This window comes from Myotis daubentonii, chromosome 6, assembly GCF_963259705.1.
Source record: "Myotis daubentonii chromosome 6, mMyoDau2.1, whole genome shotgun sequence".
In the NCBI taxonomy this organism is placed as follows: Eukaryota; Metazoa; Chordata; class Mammalia; order Chiroptera; family Vespertilionidae; genus Myotis; species Myotis daubentonii.
In genome coordinates this window covers 57,360,143-57,378,333 of record NC_081845.1, presented here as the reverse complement: position 1 = coordinate 57,378,333, position 18,191 = coordinate 57,360,143, and the positions used below count along the sequence as shown (strand labels likewise).

Genomic DNA, 18,191 nt, shown 5'->3' with positions numbered 1-18,191 from the left:
TTACAAGTTCTCAGTAGCCACATGTTTATAATCTAAACTTTACTGGTCCTTTCATATGTATACAGTAGGTTTTTTACGTGCTCTTCTTGAAATACAGAGTCTCTTCTACATTCATAATGCATACTCTATGACACTGAATAGAATTATAATGATTTTAATCTAGCACTAGTAACATGCTTAAACTCCTGTAAAACATCTATGGCAACATCACTAATTCAGAAGCTTTCAAGTTTATAATATTAAAATATTTTTAGCAAAAATTAACAAAAATATTAATGAAATTATATAGTTACAGTGGCACACTACCTTACAATAAAGATTTTAAAATTTCTGGCATACAAGATTTGTTACCTAAATCCAGGATTTGTGGAGTTACCCTTGTTTTTTTTTTAATTTTCATTTGCTTTTTTATTGTTCAGCCAGGAAAAATAAATTATCAGGACGATTTCATACAATTTTTATCACCAACTAATTATCCTAAAACTTTCCTTGGTCCTTCTAAATATATCGATCTTCATATATGAAATGATCATTACTGACCCTCAATCAATTTAAATATATCCAGGATTATCCTACATAAACTAAAACCGGTCTCTGACTTTCCACCCTACTGCTTATTTATATGTGACATTCTGTTATGATTCTATTGTTGGGAAATTCATTTTGTTTGTTGTTTTTCCTTAATGTATGCCTCTTGGATCTTAGAAATAAAACTAGAATAAGTATTAACTGCTTTTGAAGCTTTGCTATTTATATAAATGAGATTAGTGAGAGTAGGGAACGGAACTGAGCATTCTTTCAGCATATTTAAATATATGAATATTTACTATGTAGAAAACATCTGGAGGCACTTATTGATGATTAAAGGTAAGGCATTGGGAACATCGATTTTTAGTAATGAAATACAATTAAATAATATACTTTTAAAAATATATAATGGTTCTTTAACCTTAACATATGCTCCTCTCTCTGTCTCTGTCTCTCTCTCCCCTACTCCCTTCCTATTGCTCCCCACCACCACCTCTGTCTCTGGTTTCTTCTATGTTCCCCTGGCTTATATCTTCTTTCCTATTTTTTACTGAAGTACAATGGTGGTATCTTCACTGAGATGTCTGAATATTGATCATATTTGAAAGCGGAGGGTATTTTCTGTAATTTTTTAAAGTGTAAGTGAAGGAATGGTTCTTTAAAAAATTATGAGTCTTGCCCTAACCGGTTTGGCTCAGTGGATAGAGCGTCGGCCTGCGAACTGAAAGGTCCCAGGTTCAATTCTGGTCAAGGGCATGTACCTTGGTTGCAGGCAGATCCCCAGTAGGAGGTGTTCGGCAGACAGCTTTATATATCCTGTCTTACTCTTGATGTTTCTCTCTCATTGAGGTTTCTAACTCTCTATCCCTCTCCCTTCCTCTCTGTAAAAAATCAATAAAATATATTTTTTTAAAAAATTATAAGTCTCTATGCTTTTAGTACATTAAAAAAAAATAAAAATTAGTGTATTGGATCTCTATACCCAAATGTCCAAAACATGTTATTTCTTTCTATTTTCAGAAAAATTTTATTATAAAATAATCTGAAGTCTAGTTATGTAATATATACCATACAACTAAATATTATAAATGTATGCAAGTATAATTGAATTTTGTAGCTTGAATTCTAGTAATTTAATATCCATTGTTTTATGATCTTTAAAAAAGATCAATACAGAAATGACTTTACACTAAAGCTAATGACAATTCTACCATTTAAATAATACATTTAAAAAAGTGTATTAATACAGGATTTTAGATGATTGTTAACTTTTCAGAGGGAAAATTGATAAGGTCATTATGATAGCCATCTCTAACTTTGGCATTATAATATGAAAATTTCATACTGTTACAGATAAAGTGATATGATATGGTGATAAGAGCTATGAAGATTAGAATCACCTAATTGAGCTCTTCTAACTAATAAATTTATTTGTTGTAACCTTGGGCAAGTTTTTTGGGGGTTGTTTTTGTTGTTGTTAATCCTCACCTGAGGATATTTTTCCAGTGATTTTTAGAGAGAGTGAAAGGGATGGGGAGAAACAGAGAGAGAGAAACATTGATGTTAGAGAGACACACTCACACCTACCAGTGTTGGGGATCAAGCCTGCAACCAAGGTACCTGCTCTTGACCAGAATCTAATGGATCCCAGGACCCTTCAGTCTGTGGGCTGATGCTCTATCCACTGAGCAAAACTGGCTGCAGTGGTCAGCAAACTGCAGATCGGCAAACCGCGGCTCGCAAGCCACATGCGGCTCTTTGGCCCCTTGAGTGTGGCTCTTCCACAAAATACCACGTGTGGGCATGCACGTACAGAGTGATTGAAACTTCGTAGCCCATGCGCAGAAGTCAGTATTTTGTGGAAGAACCGGTATTTTGTGGAAGAGCCACACTGAAGGGACCAAAGAGCCGCATGTGGCTTGCGACCACGGGGCTAGGGCAAGTTTGTTGTTGTTTTAATTTATTTATCTTTTAACTTCCCTGAGCCTCAGTTTTCTTATCTTTGAAATAGAGAATATAGCCTGTTTTCATTCATTCACTAATGCTGGGTATCCAGAGGTTGAACGAGGCACAGTCTCTGCCCTCTCTACCCTTTCTTTCTTGGAGACAGACATCGAACAAATAATTACACATTTAATTACAGTTGTGATGGATGTATGAAGGAAAATATGAGTTGTAGAAATTTGGATCTAATCTAGATTGGGGGTCAAGAAGGCTTTCTTGAGAAAGGATTGAGTGAAACACCAAAGGAATTTAGGGTATGAGTGAGGAAGAAAGGAGAACATTTGCAAAGGCTTCGGCAGACAGGAGCTCATTGCAGACAGTGCAGGGGAGATCCAGCTCTTGAGGTAGGCAGGAGCCAGGTCTTACAGAGCTTATTCACTGTACTAAGGCTTTTACTCTTAGGAACACACTCAAGGGAAAAAGGCAAGTGACGTGATCAGATTTGTGTGTGAGAAAAATTACACTGGCTGCAGTGTGGAGTATGGATCTAGAAACAAAAATGGGTGTGGGGAGACCTGCAGTAGTGCTGGTGAGAGGTGGTGGTAACGTGCTAAGATGGGGGAGTTAAGACAGAGAAATGGATGGATTAGCCATGTATAGGTAGTAGTAATGGATCGGTAAGGGTAATGAGTAATTACTAACATTTATTGAATGTCTATTAAGTGTCAGGTATTATGCCATGTTCTTTATATATCCTGTCTTACTTACGCCTCATAGCAACTGTAAAATGTAGGAATTATTGTCATGTCATTTATACAAATTAGGAGACTAAGGTTTGAAGTTAAAGAACTTCCCAAGCTAGTAAGTGGCAGAGCCTTAGCTGACTAATGGCCAGCACCCTTAACCACTATACTGAAGTGGATGTAAAAGAAGTGTGGAGGAGAGGTGGACAAGATTCCAACCCCCCCCACCCCCCCCAGGTTTCTGCCTTCGTGGGTTGATGAATGGTGGTATGATTCACTGAAGCAAGGAACATTGGGTGAGGCCCCACTTTGTGGCAGCAGAGCCTTGAGTACTTATCTGTAGAGATCTTACTCAAATTCAAATGATGCTCTGGCACAATTTCCCAAAGAGCTCATGCTGAGACTCTTGTTTACTTGCACTAGGCCAGAAAATATGCATAATGATTTGTACTTAGTCTTATCATAGGGAGGGGAATAGTCTACCCATTCCCGCTGTACTGCAGTAGCTGCTTCATTTTTTAATTTATATTTTGTTTCCTATCTTGTCCTCTAGATTATAAACTATTCCTTTAATTCCTAGTACCCAATACAGTGTCTGGCACATAATGTAGGTCCAGTAACTAACTGTTCACTGAAAGAATGTAAGAATGTTAATAGCAAACATTTATATAGTACTTTATACTTTTCAGACAAATTTCACACTCATGCAGTCCTAAACATGACCTACTAGATTTAGTTCTAATTCTTTTTCCTTACATTGTTTAGACATTAGGAAAATTACATTATTTAGACATTAGGAAAGTGTTTTCATGAAGTAGATTGAATAAATTCTTAGTCTTTTGAAAAAAAGGATATGAATCTTAGAAATTTGTACATTCACATATTTTGTCCTGATGAACATAACTTTATGCTCTGCATATGGTGAAAAATAAATATTTACTGAATGAGTTAAATTGACATATTCATTAGAACCATATCCATATTTCCTATTATCATAGACATATAAATCAATTGTAGAAACTATTTTAAGATTTAACTGAATATATAAAGTTGTGAATAGGACTCTAAAATTGACTTTTCTCCAAATATGGTCATTTCTAATTTTTAATTCCTAATATATACATTTAGCTACTAAGCAGTTCTTTTTCATCTCTACCAGGTATCATCAGTTACTCTTGAAAATCCTACTGAAGTGTTTGAAGATGGAGAAAATCCACCAAGTAGTCAGTCATCAGAGAGTGGATTCACTGAGTTTATACAGTATCAAGCAGATCGAACTGACGACATTGACAGAGAACTGAGTGAGGGGCAGGGAGCAGCTGCCATCCCAATTGGTAGCACATCCTCTGAGACAGAAACGGCTTCCACTGTGGGATCTGAAGAAACCATCATCCAGCCTGCCTCCCTAGTCACTCAGGGGACAGCAGCCCGAGGTGGGAAGACAGTCCAAAAGACTGCAATGCAGTGCTGCTTGGAGTATGTCCAGCAGTTTCTCACCAGACTTATCAACCTCTACATTGTTCAGAGTAACTCTTTCTCACAAGCTTTGGCTACAGAGCATCATGGGGATCTCAGCCGAGAGCAAGGAGACACTTCAAAATGGGACAGGGATTCACATGGAGATGTAAAGGACAGAAATATAAGTAAACAGAAAACTTCCAAAGAATACCTTTCTGCCTTCCTTGCTGCCTGCCAGCTCTTCCTGGAGTGCTCAAGTTTTCCAGTTTACATTGCAGACGGGAACCATACCTCAGAGTTACATTCTGAACAGTCAGAGACCGGTAAGGTAGTTTGTTTTATTCATATTCAAAAATTTTCTATGGCATGCTATCTTTTTAACCCAGGAGTACTCAGATATTAAAACTGAGGTATGTTTTGACAGTTAATTTTTTAAGGTGTTTTTTAATTTGTAGATTTTCTTTAAATGAAATACTGTCATGGGGAGATTATGTTGGAAAAGTTATGATTTTGAAGTACAGTTTTCTTGCAAGTGAATAGAAACTAAGAAGGAAATTAACTCCATTCTTTGGAGACAGTGAATCTAATATTTAGATCCACTATTGTTTTTCACACTGGTTTTCTTTATTATGACTAGTATATGTATTTACCTTCATGTAAATTTTTATATATACACACAGTTCAGTGATTACTACATAATGTTTGACTAATATACAATCTCAGTACAGGAAAACAGGTTGTATGACTTGCCATAAGAAAAGTACATATGAAAAACAAGTTTATGACAGTCTTGTTACTGCTGTATTTTCTAGTCTAGTTGAGAAGCCATTGGTTTTGTTAACAGATCAAGACCTAAAGGTAGTAAGTAGAGGAGCTTTGTTATTTTAAATTAACTGGAGAGTTAGAGTATGTATGAAGGTTTAGTGTGATGAACTGTGTTGGCTTCCATCTTTTGTTTCAGACTGTGAGCATGTGCAGCCTCCACTGTGGCTCCAGACTCTAATGAATGCATGCAACCAAGCAAGTGATTTCAGTGTGCAGAGTGTCGCTATCTCACTAGTCATGGACCTGGTGGGATTGACTCAGTCTGTGGTCATGGTCACTGGGGAAAACATCAACAGTGTGGAACCTGTGCAACCCTTAAGTCCAAACCAGGGCAGAGTAGCTGTGGTTATTAGACCGCCCCTCACTCCGGGCAACCTGAAGTACATAGCTGAGAAGACTGAATTTTTCAAGGTAAATTCTAACTACATACATGACTAGGGTGATACTTGACTTAGTTTGCATGGCAAAGACTTTAAAGATGATAATCAGGCTTAATTTAACACCTTAATATCATACTATATAGAAAAAGATACACTTGATGTATACTGCTTTGCCCATCTTGTTCCCACTTTTGTGTGGAGAAAAAAGATAAGGATGAGGGGAATATTAAGGTAAATAAAAGGCAATTATTAAAGCACTAAATCCATGGAGGAAATAATTTAAGCTAAAATAAAAAAGGAAAAAGGAAAGCTCTATAGAGTAAAACTTATTTCCAGATGAAGTGGTTGTGGCACTTTGCTTTGTACAACTTAGCTCTTCAAAACTCCTAGGAAAAGTTTTTCTGACTGTATATTGTTTGCTTATCATCTGTGGTGTATGACGACATTGAGGAAAAATGTAGTCTTTAATTTCTGCAACAGTACAAATGATATTCTCTATATAGAAAGAACATCAAGTATACCTAGTATTTGCATTCTTTTACATCTTAAGCAGATTTTTTTTATACATAAAAAAATTTAAACATTTCTTTATCTGCTTTCAAGTCATTGTGTCCTTCCAGATAGTTCCTGCTGCTGGATTAAAATTGATTTCTATAAGGCTGTGGTGATAAACCCTGATGATTGTACTTTTTTTTTTTCTTTTTTGGAGGCACGGACGGGGTTGTACTTTTTTTTTTTTTTTTTTTTTAATACTGTCATAGAGCAAGTGCTGTGTTAACACATACATGGAGCTCTGAAATACAGATGACCTACTTTATATGTCTTAAGTAGTTTGGATATTTGGGCTATTTCACTTTGCAACATATCACTGTAAATATTAAGTATTCAGTGTGGGAGTTATGCCCTTTTAAGGATAATGTATTCTAGCATCACTTTACTAAATGTCATTAAAATAGTGAAATGGGGATTTATTTTGGCTCTGCAGAAAGTGCTTACATGTCTGATGTTTAAAATAAATATTATTAAAGGACTATCATCAGAGGTTCTAAGGGCCTGAATGACAGTAGGTAGGTGAAAGGTACACTTTTAAATCTCATCCCAGTGTCATAATGAGTATTGAAGACCTTTGAGTTCTGGCCGTCAGACTTATATGTACCAGTAGGAAGTTCGTTAATGAATTTTCATTCATGGTTTTATAATACTGTTACTTTTACCTCTTTTTCTACAGCACGTAGCTTTCACACTATGGGACCAGCTGGGAGATAGCACCCCTCAGCACCACCAAAAGAGTGTGGAGCTGTTCTACCAGTTACATAACTTGGTTCCTTCTTCCAGCATCTGTGAGGATGTGATAAGCCAGCAGTTAACTCATAAAGACAAGGTGACTTCTCTTATCCTGTGTCCACTCCCCATTCCTATTATACCAAATGTAAAGTTGGGAAACCCTATGAAAATGATTGCAGCTAGTATCTGAATAAGAGAAAATAAAGGTTCGTTCAGAGTGATTTTATTGCTTTTAAAATAAAGGTTCTATTCTTTTTAGAGGAAAGTTCTTTACAAAAGCATCAGTACAATGAAAAATCAAGTAACCCAAAATCAAATACTGGATTTATTTCTTGGTATAGGACACCAGTTATGGGTAGTGATGATTAAGTTTTTTGCTGGTCCAAGTTCTAGACTCATTCAAGAGGCCTCCGTGGCCTCAGCTGTAGTACTGATGGATACATTAATACATGGGAAATAAAATAATATGTGTCATTTACATTTATCAGCTATATAATGCTAATATGTGAGATTGTATTATTTTCATTACATTACATGTCCAAAATAAGGATTTTGTATTCTAATGTATAGGAAGTGACACATAGGTCAGTTAGAGTACAGATGTCTGAGTTACGAGTGAGTCTGAGAGGAAGTTGGGACACATTCTAATTGATCTCTTCCAGGTAACTTAAAGTATGTGGTCTACCTGCACCTGCTCTGTAATATAAATTCAAGATTTTATTAAATAGCTTTTAGAAGTGAATTGCCCTAATTGAATAAAGCCTCAATTCTAGTGAGTTTGAATGGGTCATACTCAAAAAGGCTTTGTGTTGCCCTGGCTGGTTTGGCTCAGTGGATAGAGCATTGACCTGTGGACTGAAGGGTCCCAAGTTCAATTCTGGTCAAGGCACATGCCTAGATTGCGGGCCCTATCCCCAGTAGGGGACGTACAGGAGGCAGCTGATCAATGATTCTCTCTCATCATTGATGTTTCTCTCTCTCACTCTCCTTTCCTCTCTGAAATGAATAAAAATATATTTTTTTAAAAAACAACAACAAGAAACATGATTAAAATGAAAAGGCATTGTATTGAGTAAATGAAACATTTGGCAGGGTAGGGAAGTGGCAAATGGAGAAGAAAATGAAAAAGAATGAAAAGTTTATTCCCAGGAAAAATGTTAAAATTCTATTTTAGCTGCAACACATTCTTTCAGAACTATTCAGAAATAAAATTTTAAATAAAGCCTTATATTTTAATTAAATTTTGTTTTACATTACATTACATATATTTAGGACAAATTGCATACCTGTTTACTTGTGCAACATTTCATTTGTAAAGAAATACTAAGTCCTGCATAAAGATACTTCACAGCCATGTAAAAAGTTAAAGTACCTGTTATTATTTACTTTGTTTTTTACATGTTTGTATTGGTTGATATATAAACACATGGTTTATAGGAAAAGCATTTTTTATGCCCTCAGAAAAAGCAAGCAATTCTCTGACCTATCACAAGCAATTTAAACAGTTCCTGGTTTAGGGGGGCTTTTACTTGAAGGATTCTACAAGTGCTAGAGAAAGACTATAAACATTTTAATAATATCACAATTTCTACCTGATTTACATTAATACATGTTCATTATCTAATACTAAACACTGGTCTTTCTAAATAATTTATTTTTACATTGTTCTATCCATTATTATCTTAACACTGAAATCTTATTCAAATAATCCCAAAAATAGTGTAATATTTTTCTTGTACAAATAATGTTTTAGGTGTTTAAATTTTTTAATCAAACCAGCTTTGTCAGTGATAAATTTATTTGGGATTAATATATAATTTCTGGGAGCAAAAGTAAATCGTATAGTACAACAAAATCAATTTTGACTACTAAGTATTTATATCAAATGAGGGGGAAAAGTACTTCCTATACTGAGAATATCATGAGGCATGCACATTATCAACACTTTTCTTTAGAATAAACTAGTAAACTGATAACCTCTCTGAATTGAATAATTATCAGACAGCATAAGGTGATCCTTTATGTTTAATATTTTGTATTTATTTAGGTATTTTCTAGGTTTCTACTTCCATGAAAAAATAAAGTTTATTGCAGTGTTTTGGAGTATCATAAACATTGAACATAACATTCTCTCTTAAATAGCTCCTTTGATTTTTTCTAAAGTCACTTAATATCTTCAAAGGAAAGTAAAATAATGTAATCTCTTATATTCCTCCTCAGAAAATAAAGATGGAGGCGCATGCAAAGTTTGCAGTTCTTTGGCATCTAACAAGGGACCTCCATATAAATAAGTCTTCATCTTTTGCACGTTCTTTTGACAGGTTGGTTGCATTTTATATTCAGATTTTATCATCAGATATCTGAATGCCTCTTTTCTTGACTCCTTGGTTAGTTTGGCAGGGGTAGGCAATAGCAATGTACACATTTTATAAATACTACTTATAAATTATTGTTAAAAATCTAAGCTACATTAAAATTCATGGCATTTTCATGTATCTACCAGATTTCATTTATCTGCCAGATTTGCCCTTTTTGCCCGGAGCACCCAGTGTCCCGCATTTATTGGATGACTGTTTATCAAGTCCCTATAATGTGGGAGGTGCCATGCCAGGTATCAGGATTACAGCAGTGGAGACAGCCTTCTTGAATCTGTAATCAAATTCAGTAACATAACATATAAACAGTACATTATATAAGTGTTTCTCTAGCAGTTATTCTCAGCCTTTTGCCCGAACTGGTATTTATTAAAATCTAAAGCTAAAATACTGACAAATCGCTTTCATGGATTCAAAAAACTTATAGGTGCCTGAGAGTGGTTCTGAAATTTGTCTAGCCTATTTAGATGACTCATTCCCCAAATATGAGGTTTGCATTGACTTCCAAGTAGATGCCACTTAAAAGTAGATTCATATAGTCTCACCAGCAAATTTCATAGAGGTGGCCACAAATCTATGTCTAAAGCCCAGCTCAGATCACATGTCTGCTCTACTGAATTTTATGTCAGCTGGTGCTTTTCAAGCAGCATCGCCATCTTTAAATGATCTGCTATTTAACTTCTATAACAAAGTAGGCCCTAGGTCTAGAAACTTTACAAATACCATCTCTAATTTGGCGACCACGTTTCCTCATCGTACAAGTGAGGCAGTGAAGGCCCAGAGAAGTTGTGACTTGCCCAAGAGCACATGTGAGATAAAATGAATAGCCCAGGTTTGAATCATGGGTATTCTGAACCAAACCCATCCCTCATGCCTTGAATTAAGTGCATAGTTTTGATTCATAAAGAGAATGGGAACAGAGGAGCATGGACCAGCATAGAGGTAACATTGACTTGAATTGGAGAGGGTTCAGTATTTGGTGACAGGAATATGTTGCTAAAACAAGACTAATTTTGTAAGGCTTATTTAAATTTTTTTTTATTCTTTACTATTTATCTTAAGAATAATGTATGCTTTGTGAAATTTCAAGAACCTAAGTACCTACAAAAAGGGAAAAGACAGTTTTCTCCTTCTATTGTACCTACTGAGACTGTGGGATTAAGATTATTAAAATGCTGTGGTCAAAGTTATCCTGAAGTATGACTAGTTTAAAATGGTTAATTCAAAATAAGAAACACAACTTATAATGTTAATTTTAGAAAAGGTAAGAGTGTCACAGTAAAAGTAGGCATTTTGTTCTTTACTTATTTGTGTTTATTGTAGGTCACTGTTCATCATGTTAGATAGCCTTAACAGTATCGATGGTTCTACCAGTTCTGTGGGACAAGCCTGGCTGAACCAAGTTCTACAAAGACATGATATTGCAAGAGTTTTGGAGCCATTGCTATTGCTCCTGCTTCATCCCAAAACTCAGAGGGTTTCAGTGCAGCGTGTTCAAGCAGAACGTTACTGGAATAAGGCTTGTTATCCTGGAGAAGAAAGTGACAAGCATTTCATGGAAAATTTTGCATGTAGCAATGGTGAATATCACATGCAAGTAGAACAGCTCTATTTAGAGTTAAGTTTTTAAAATAAAGTGAGAGTTGAACACAACAGTGATTGACAAGAGAATTGAATGTGAGATTTTTTGCATGGGCTTATTTTCTCCCCTCTGCATGCACTAGCAGTGCTCATGTGGGCCATGTCTGTATGTGCTTCATCAGTGACCCTCTTAGAGGAGTTGGATCTCTTTCAAGGAGTAATGAGAACAGCATTGGTCAGAGACATCCTTCAGTTTTGATGGAAATACCTTTAGTTTTATTTTGCAATCCTAGTCCTACAAGGCTCTGCAGATAATTCACTAGGAATGTATAGTAAGCTTATAGTGCATATTTACATTTCATGAGTCATTTTCCTCATCTGTAAAATGGGAATCATAACCCACGTCTCAAGTCATATTTATGACATGTTTAGTATAGTACTGGCATATTTTAAGTGATAAATATTTTTTTAATTTTTTTTTATTGCTTAAAGTATTACAAAGAGTAGTACATATGTCTCCTTTTTTTTTTACCCCCTTGACCTTCCCCCGGCCTCCCCTACCCCCCAGTGTCTTGTGTCCATTGGTTATATGCATGCATACAAGTACTTCGGTTGATCTCTTACAACCACTCCCCCCAAATACTATTATTACTCTCTACAAACTGTTGGGTGAAGCCCTTTATAACACAGTATTGGATTAATTTATTATATGAAAGGGACAGAAAACTCTCACTTATATCATTTGTGTCTCAACAACCCTATGAGGTCAGCAATAAAAAGTAATTATACTGAGCAGGGAGCTGATTCTTAGAAGGTTGTGCTATTTCAAAGGCTCACTGCTGGTAAGTGATGGAAGCTGGAACTAAACCATCCTGCTATTTCACTTTTAGTGTTTTTCTAGAGTCTTTGCTCCTTTCTCTAGATTCCTTTCCACTTCTTTCCATGAATCTTCTAAAAAATGCCCTACCCTGCTAATTGCCAGAACTTCTATGTATTATCCCTTTACATACCATCACAGTTCCAGCTTGTCTGCTGAATTCTCACCTCTCCTCTGAAATCAATCTCAGACCTCACCTGTGGTATCATGATGCGTTCCCTGAAAGTGATAGCATTTGGTTGGTACCATTCATATACAACTAAGCCTTCCATCCATTCTGAAAGAATTCCATCAATGTAGTATGCTCTCCAAAAAGTATAGAAATAGATTAATGTATTGGTGATCCCCCCGCTGATTTTAAGCTCCTTGGAGGGAACAATGTTGTCTTTTTTTTCTCTCACCCTCATTGTCTCTTGGTTTAGGGCAGTGGTCGGCAAACTCCTTAGTCAACAGAGCCAAATATCAACAGTACGATTAAAATTTCTTTTGAGAGCCAAATTTTTTAAACTTAAACTATATAGGTAGGTACATTGTTATTAACTTAATTAGAGTACTCCTAAGGCTTAGGAAGAGCCACACTCAAGGGGCCAAAGAGCCGCATGTGGCTCATGAGCCGCAGTTTGCCGACCACGGGTTTAGGGCATTACTCATACTAGATTATTCATAAACGTTTTTTGAATTTTATCAGAATCAAGGAGGTTGTATTTTTATACTTCTCTTTAGCATAACACAGGGAGGAAAAGAACACTAAAATTTTGAACTGCAGTAAAAAAGGATGTCTTATTTGGGGATGAGGGCAAATTTTTATATTTTATCTGTGTTAAATGTGCTCTTCTGTTTAAGTTTAATTCAATTGAATAATAGGCCTTCTATTGTTGAATTGTGTTTATTCTAGTTAATAGTTATCTATATAATTTTCTAACTTAAAAAGTGTAAAATAGTAATAAAATATGATTTTAATAGTAAAATATAAGTAGGTTTTGAAACTAATGATTAAAATTCTTGAGTTCAGTGTACATTTCTACATTTTCATTATTTTAAATTTTTCCTTCTTTACTATTTTTTTTCATATACCAGTAAGCCAAATACAACTCATTGCATCTAAAGGAAATGGTGAAAAGCCGCTTACCGTGGACGAAATAGAGAACTTTAGTCTCACCGTTAATCCATTAAGTGACAGACTTTCCCTTCTAAGTACCAGCAGTGAGACAATTCCAATGGTTGTGTCTGATTTTGATCTTCCAGACCAACAGATAGAAATACTTCAGAGTTCTGACTCTGGATGTTCACAGTCCTCTGCTGGGGACAACCTGAGTTACGAAGTTGATCCTGAAAATGTAAATGCCCAAGAGGACTCTCAGATGCTGAACGCAAGCTCCCCAGATGATGATGTTCAGCAGGTAGTGTTTGACCTGATATGTAAAGTCGTAAGTGGCCTTGAAGCAGAATCAGCATCAGCTCCTTCTCAGTTAGAAATTGAAGCTATGCCCCCAAAGCACAGTGATGTGGATCCAGGCGAGGAGCCGATTAAAGGTGAAGATCAGTCCACTCAGCAGAGTCAGAGTACTTCGCTGAGTAATGAGAGTTCTCAGTTTCTCTCTGTGTCTGCAGAAGATGGCCGTGAGCGTATGGCAACTGGAATCTCCAGAAATAGCTCCTCACCTTGTATTTCCGAAACCACACAGACTCCCCATGACTCTTCTGTTGGTTCCACAGAAACCAAATCTAGACAGAGGAGTCACAGTAGTATTCAGTTCAGCTTCAAAGAAAAATTATCAGAAAAAGTCTCAGAGAAAGAAACAATCGTTAAGGAGTCAGGCAAACAGCCAGGAGCAAAACCTAAAGTAAAACTTGCCAAGAAAAAGGATGACGACAAGAAAAAAACTTCAAATGAAAAACTCAAACAAACTAATGTGTTTTTTAGTGATGGTCTGGATTTAGAGAACTGGTATAGCTGTGGAGAGGGAGACATTTCTGAAATTGAGAGTGACATGGGTTCTCCAGGATCACGGAAATCTCCCAGTTTCAACATCCATCCTCTCTATCAGCATGTGCTCCTGTATCTCCAGTTGTATGACTCATCCAGGACTCTCTATGCTTTTTCTGCCATCAAAGCCATATTGAAAACTAACCCTACTGCTTTTGTAAATGCCATTTCAACCACTAGTATAAATAATGTGTATACCCCTCAGTTATCTCTGCTTCAGAATCTATTGGCCAGACACCGGATTTCTGTTATGGGCAAAGACTTTTATAGTCACATTCCAGTGGACTCAAATCATAACTTCAGGAGTTCTATGTACATAGAAATTCTCATTTCCCTCTGTTTATATTACATGCGTAGCCATTACCCAACTCATGTCAAGGTCACCGCACAAGATTTAATAGGCAATCGAAATATGCAGATGATGAGCATAGAAATTTTGACACTTCTCTTTACTGAGCTGGCAAAAGTAATAGAAAACTCAGCAAAGGGTTTCCCTAGTTTTATCTCTGATATGTTATCTAAGTGCAAAGTTCAGAAAGTAATTCTTCATTGTTTGCTGTCATCTATCTTTAGTGCACAGAAATGGCATAGTGAAAAGATGGCAGGTAAGAATGTGATTGCTGTGGAAGAAGGTTTCTCAGAGGACAGCCTTATCAATTTCTCAGAGGATGAGTTTGACAATGGTAGCACACTCCAGTCACAACTTCTTAAAGTTCTTCAGAGACTCATTGTTCTAGAACACTGGGTAATGACTGTCCCTGAAGAGAATGAAACAGGTTTTGATTTTGTTGTATCTGATCTGGAACACATCAGTCCCCATCAGCCCATGACTTCTCTTCAGTATTTGCACGCTCAGCCAATCACATGCCAAGGCATGTTCCTCTGTGCAGTGATACGCGCCTTACATCAACACTGTGCTTGTAAGATGCACCCACAATGGATTGGTTTAATCACATCTACTCTGCCTTACATGGGAAAAGTTCTACAGAGAGTGGTTGTTTCTGTGACACTACAGCTTTGCAGAAATTTAGATAATCTAATTCAGCAGTACAAATATGAAACAGGATTATCTGATAGTAGGTAAGAGTTGATTTTTAACTTTGTTATAATTGACATTCATCACATATATAACTGCTTAGTCATACAGAATGTCAGTCACAATTTGAGTAAATTAGGGGGTATCACTAGGTAGGTTACAAATAGTATGTGATTTTCACAAAGGAGAAAATTCAGCTTGAGGAATAATAATTAATCAATGAAGATTGGAAAAGATAAGGAATGTTTAAACAGGCCTTTTTCCTCCTAAGGCAGTGATGGCGAACCTTTTGAGCTCAGCGTGTCAGCATTTTGAAAAACCCTAACTTAACTCTGGTGCCGTGTCACATATAGAAATTTTTTGATACTTGCAACCATAGTAAAACAAAGACTTATATTTTTGATATTTATTTTATATATTTAAATGCCATTTAACAAAGAAAAATCAACCAAAAAAATGAGTTTGCGTGTCACCTCTGACACGCGTGTCATAGGTCCGCCATCACTGTCTAAGGGCTGAAATTAATTCCGTTCTTCTTCTCTGAGCTGGCAAAAGTAATAGCCCAGTAAAGGGCTTCCCTAGTTTTATCTGAATGTTATCTAAGGGCAAATTAAAATCACACTAAATTAATTTAAAATTATAAATCTTTTCCTATCTGATTTTATTTCTTGTTTGGAGGATACATATTTAAAATTAGTCTGCCAAATGAGCCAGATGATTAGTAGACTAATTTCTGGTTTGTCTCTTGTGTAACCTCAGCAACTACATGTAAAATATAAGAAAACTGCCGGTATTGTATTCAATATTGATATGCCTGCCCTATACAGTTGCTGAAGATTTACTGGCATTGACTTTGTATAGAATGACTTAGCCAAAAACAACTTTCGTACATATAATGTGACTCATTTATTTTATAAATTAGGCCATAAAAGCTACTAATTTATTAACCAATTTATTATTTTAGTCATTTATTTACGTAATCTTTATTGAGCACTTACTATGTTCTTAGAACATGCTGGGCATTTAATATTAATAAAATATGGACTTGTTTCTCAGAACTTATGTTCAAATGAATGCATTTTATTTCAGGCCTCTATGGATGGCATCAATTATTCCACCAGATATGATTCTTATTCTTTTAGAAGGGATCACAGCCATTATCCATTACTGTTTGTTGGATCCTACTACACAATATCTCCAAGTAAGACTGCACAAATATTTTACTTTTTAAAAAAGATTATGAGATACAAGTCCCCATTTAGAAGCCTCAGTAAGTGATAATATGTTTTTCCCCCCAACTTTAATAGCTTTGGGTCAATGTAGACCACAGACACTTGTATGAAGCCCGCAAAGGAATCCTCTCAATCCTTCATATGATCATGTCCTCTGTGACATTGCTTTGGAGCATACTGCATCAGGCTGATTCTTCAGAAAAGATGACTGTTGCTGCATCTGCTTCTGTGACCACTATTAATCTTGGAGCCACAAAGGTTAGAAATTCACACTTCACCTGGGGCTCAAGAGTCTGTTTTAGCACTTTCCCAGAGATTATATTCAGAATTTGTGAATAATTTGAGTAGTATGTATGGCACTCTAATGTATTGAATAATTAATTACCAAATAACTTTATGACACATTATAAAATTCACCTATTTAAAGTACATGCAATATAGTGATTTTTAGAAACATATTTGAAGAGTAGTGAAACTATCACCACACTCTACTTTTCAAACATATCTATTACCACAAAGATTCCGCATATCCATTTTCAGTCACTCCGTGTTCCTTCCCCCTAACCTCCATACACTATTCATCTGTATCCTCTATATGTAGAGTTGCTTCTTCTGAGCATTTTGAATAAACGGAACCACGCATCATTTCATCTTTTGTATTTAGTTCTTTCATATGACATAATGTTTTTGATGTTTATTCATATATATTAAACTTTGTTCCTTTTCAAAGAGCTTTTAAATATTTATAGTCTTTTACCTAGTAATAAATTTTAAAGTAATCAAAAATTATGCAAAGGTATATTTGTAAGGCAAACAGAGATTCTAAACAATAAATAAGGAAATAGTTAAGTAAATTATTCTTTAGTGTTACATTATGTAGCTACTAATAATTGTAGTTTTGAGAATTCTTGGTAGAAAAATGCTTAAAAGTTTCGTGAAACAGGGATGTTACTTAGTTGAACAAATGCTGTATTTCCAGTCATGTAAAGAAAATAAATTTCTCTCAGAAAAAGGAATAAATTTTATGTTAATAGTGATGATCTCAGAATGATGGAATTAATGGTTGTTTTAAAAATACTGTTACATGTTTTCTAATTTTTCTACTTTATATTTAGAAGAAAATTATATGAATATTTAAAAGTGTGTTATGCTATGTCAGTTGTCACATTGACATTCCTCTATTATCTAGACCTGACTTCCTGGACTTGAGTCGTGGGAACATGTTTGTAATTGGGAAAAGAGGAAGGGTTAGAATCATGAGGAAAATTTTGTCTAAGTACTGATATTTGGATTAAACTGTGGTTTTTATTTTATTCAATTTTACTAAAATGTAAAACCCCTCTCCCTTTTAATAATGAATCTACATAAAAAATAATTGAATTTCATGTATAGTTGCCCCTTGAGCCTCATGGGTTGGGGGCACTGATCCCCAGTGCATTGGAAAATCCATGAGTAACTTCTGTCTGCCCCCAAATTTTCCCCCCCTCAATGTCCATGGAGGATTGATTCCAGGATACCTCCCCTGGTGTCAAAATCTGTAGGTGATCAAGTTTCCTAAATAAAATAGCCTAGAACAGTGCATACAATCAGTCCTTCACATTCATGGACTCCCAAATGCAGATGGAAAATAGCACAAGTATTTATTGGGAAAACATTAACATATTAGTGGATCCTTGTAATTCAAACCCTTGTTGTTCCAGGGTCAACTATATTGTGTTTTTTATTATCTCATCATACTAATTACACTCTTGCATTTAGCTGAATGGTTGTCATTTTATAGGATTCCCCTTCCCTCCCCCTCCACCCCCATTTTAGAATTAAAATGACTATGGTTGCATATATTAACATGATTAAAGTTTCCTCTACTGTTGTTTAGGTAGTAAAACATATAAGTACTGCACATTACTTCAAGAGAAACTAAAAGTGCAGGTTAGTTGTCAA

General features: G+C 35.6%; 1 protein-coding gene across 9 annotated transcripts in view; it reads left to right on the top strand.

Moving 5' to 3' along the window:
* Positions 1 to 18,191, top strand: part of DOP1A (DOP1 leucine zipper like protein A) — a 104,249-nt gene that overhangs the window by 56,828 nt on the left and 29,230 nt on the right. For all 9 annotated transcript variants that reach the window (XR_009453463.1, XM_059701088.1, XM_059701083.1 and 6 more), the window contains 8 exons: positions 4,375 to 4,996; positions 5,635 to 5,909; positions 7,107 to 7,259; positions 9,383 to 9,483; positions 10,861 to 11,117; positions 13,073 to 15,062; positions 16,108 to 16,219; positions 16,326 to 16,508. Coding sequence is in view for 8 of the 9 variants with exons in the window: in XM_059701088.1 (XP_059557071.1) it covers positions 4,375 to 4,996; positions 5,635 to 5,909; positions 7,107 to 7,259; positions 9,383 to 9,483; positions 10,861 to 11,117; positions 13,073 to 15,062; positions 16,108 to 16,219; positions 16,326 to 16,508 (3,693 nt within the window). In the remaining variant the exon portion in view is untranslated. The remainder of the gene's footprint in view (positions 1 to 4,374; positions 4,997 to 5,634; positions 5,910 to 7,106; positions 7,260 to 9,382; positions 9,484 to 10,860; positions 11,118 to 13,072; positions 15,063 to 16,107; positions 16,220 to 16,325; positions 16,509 to 18,191) is intronic.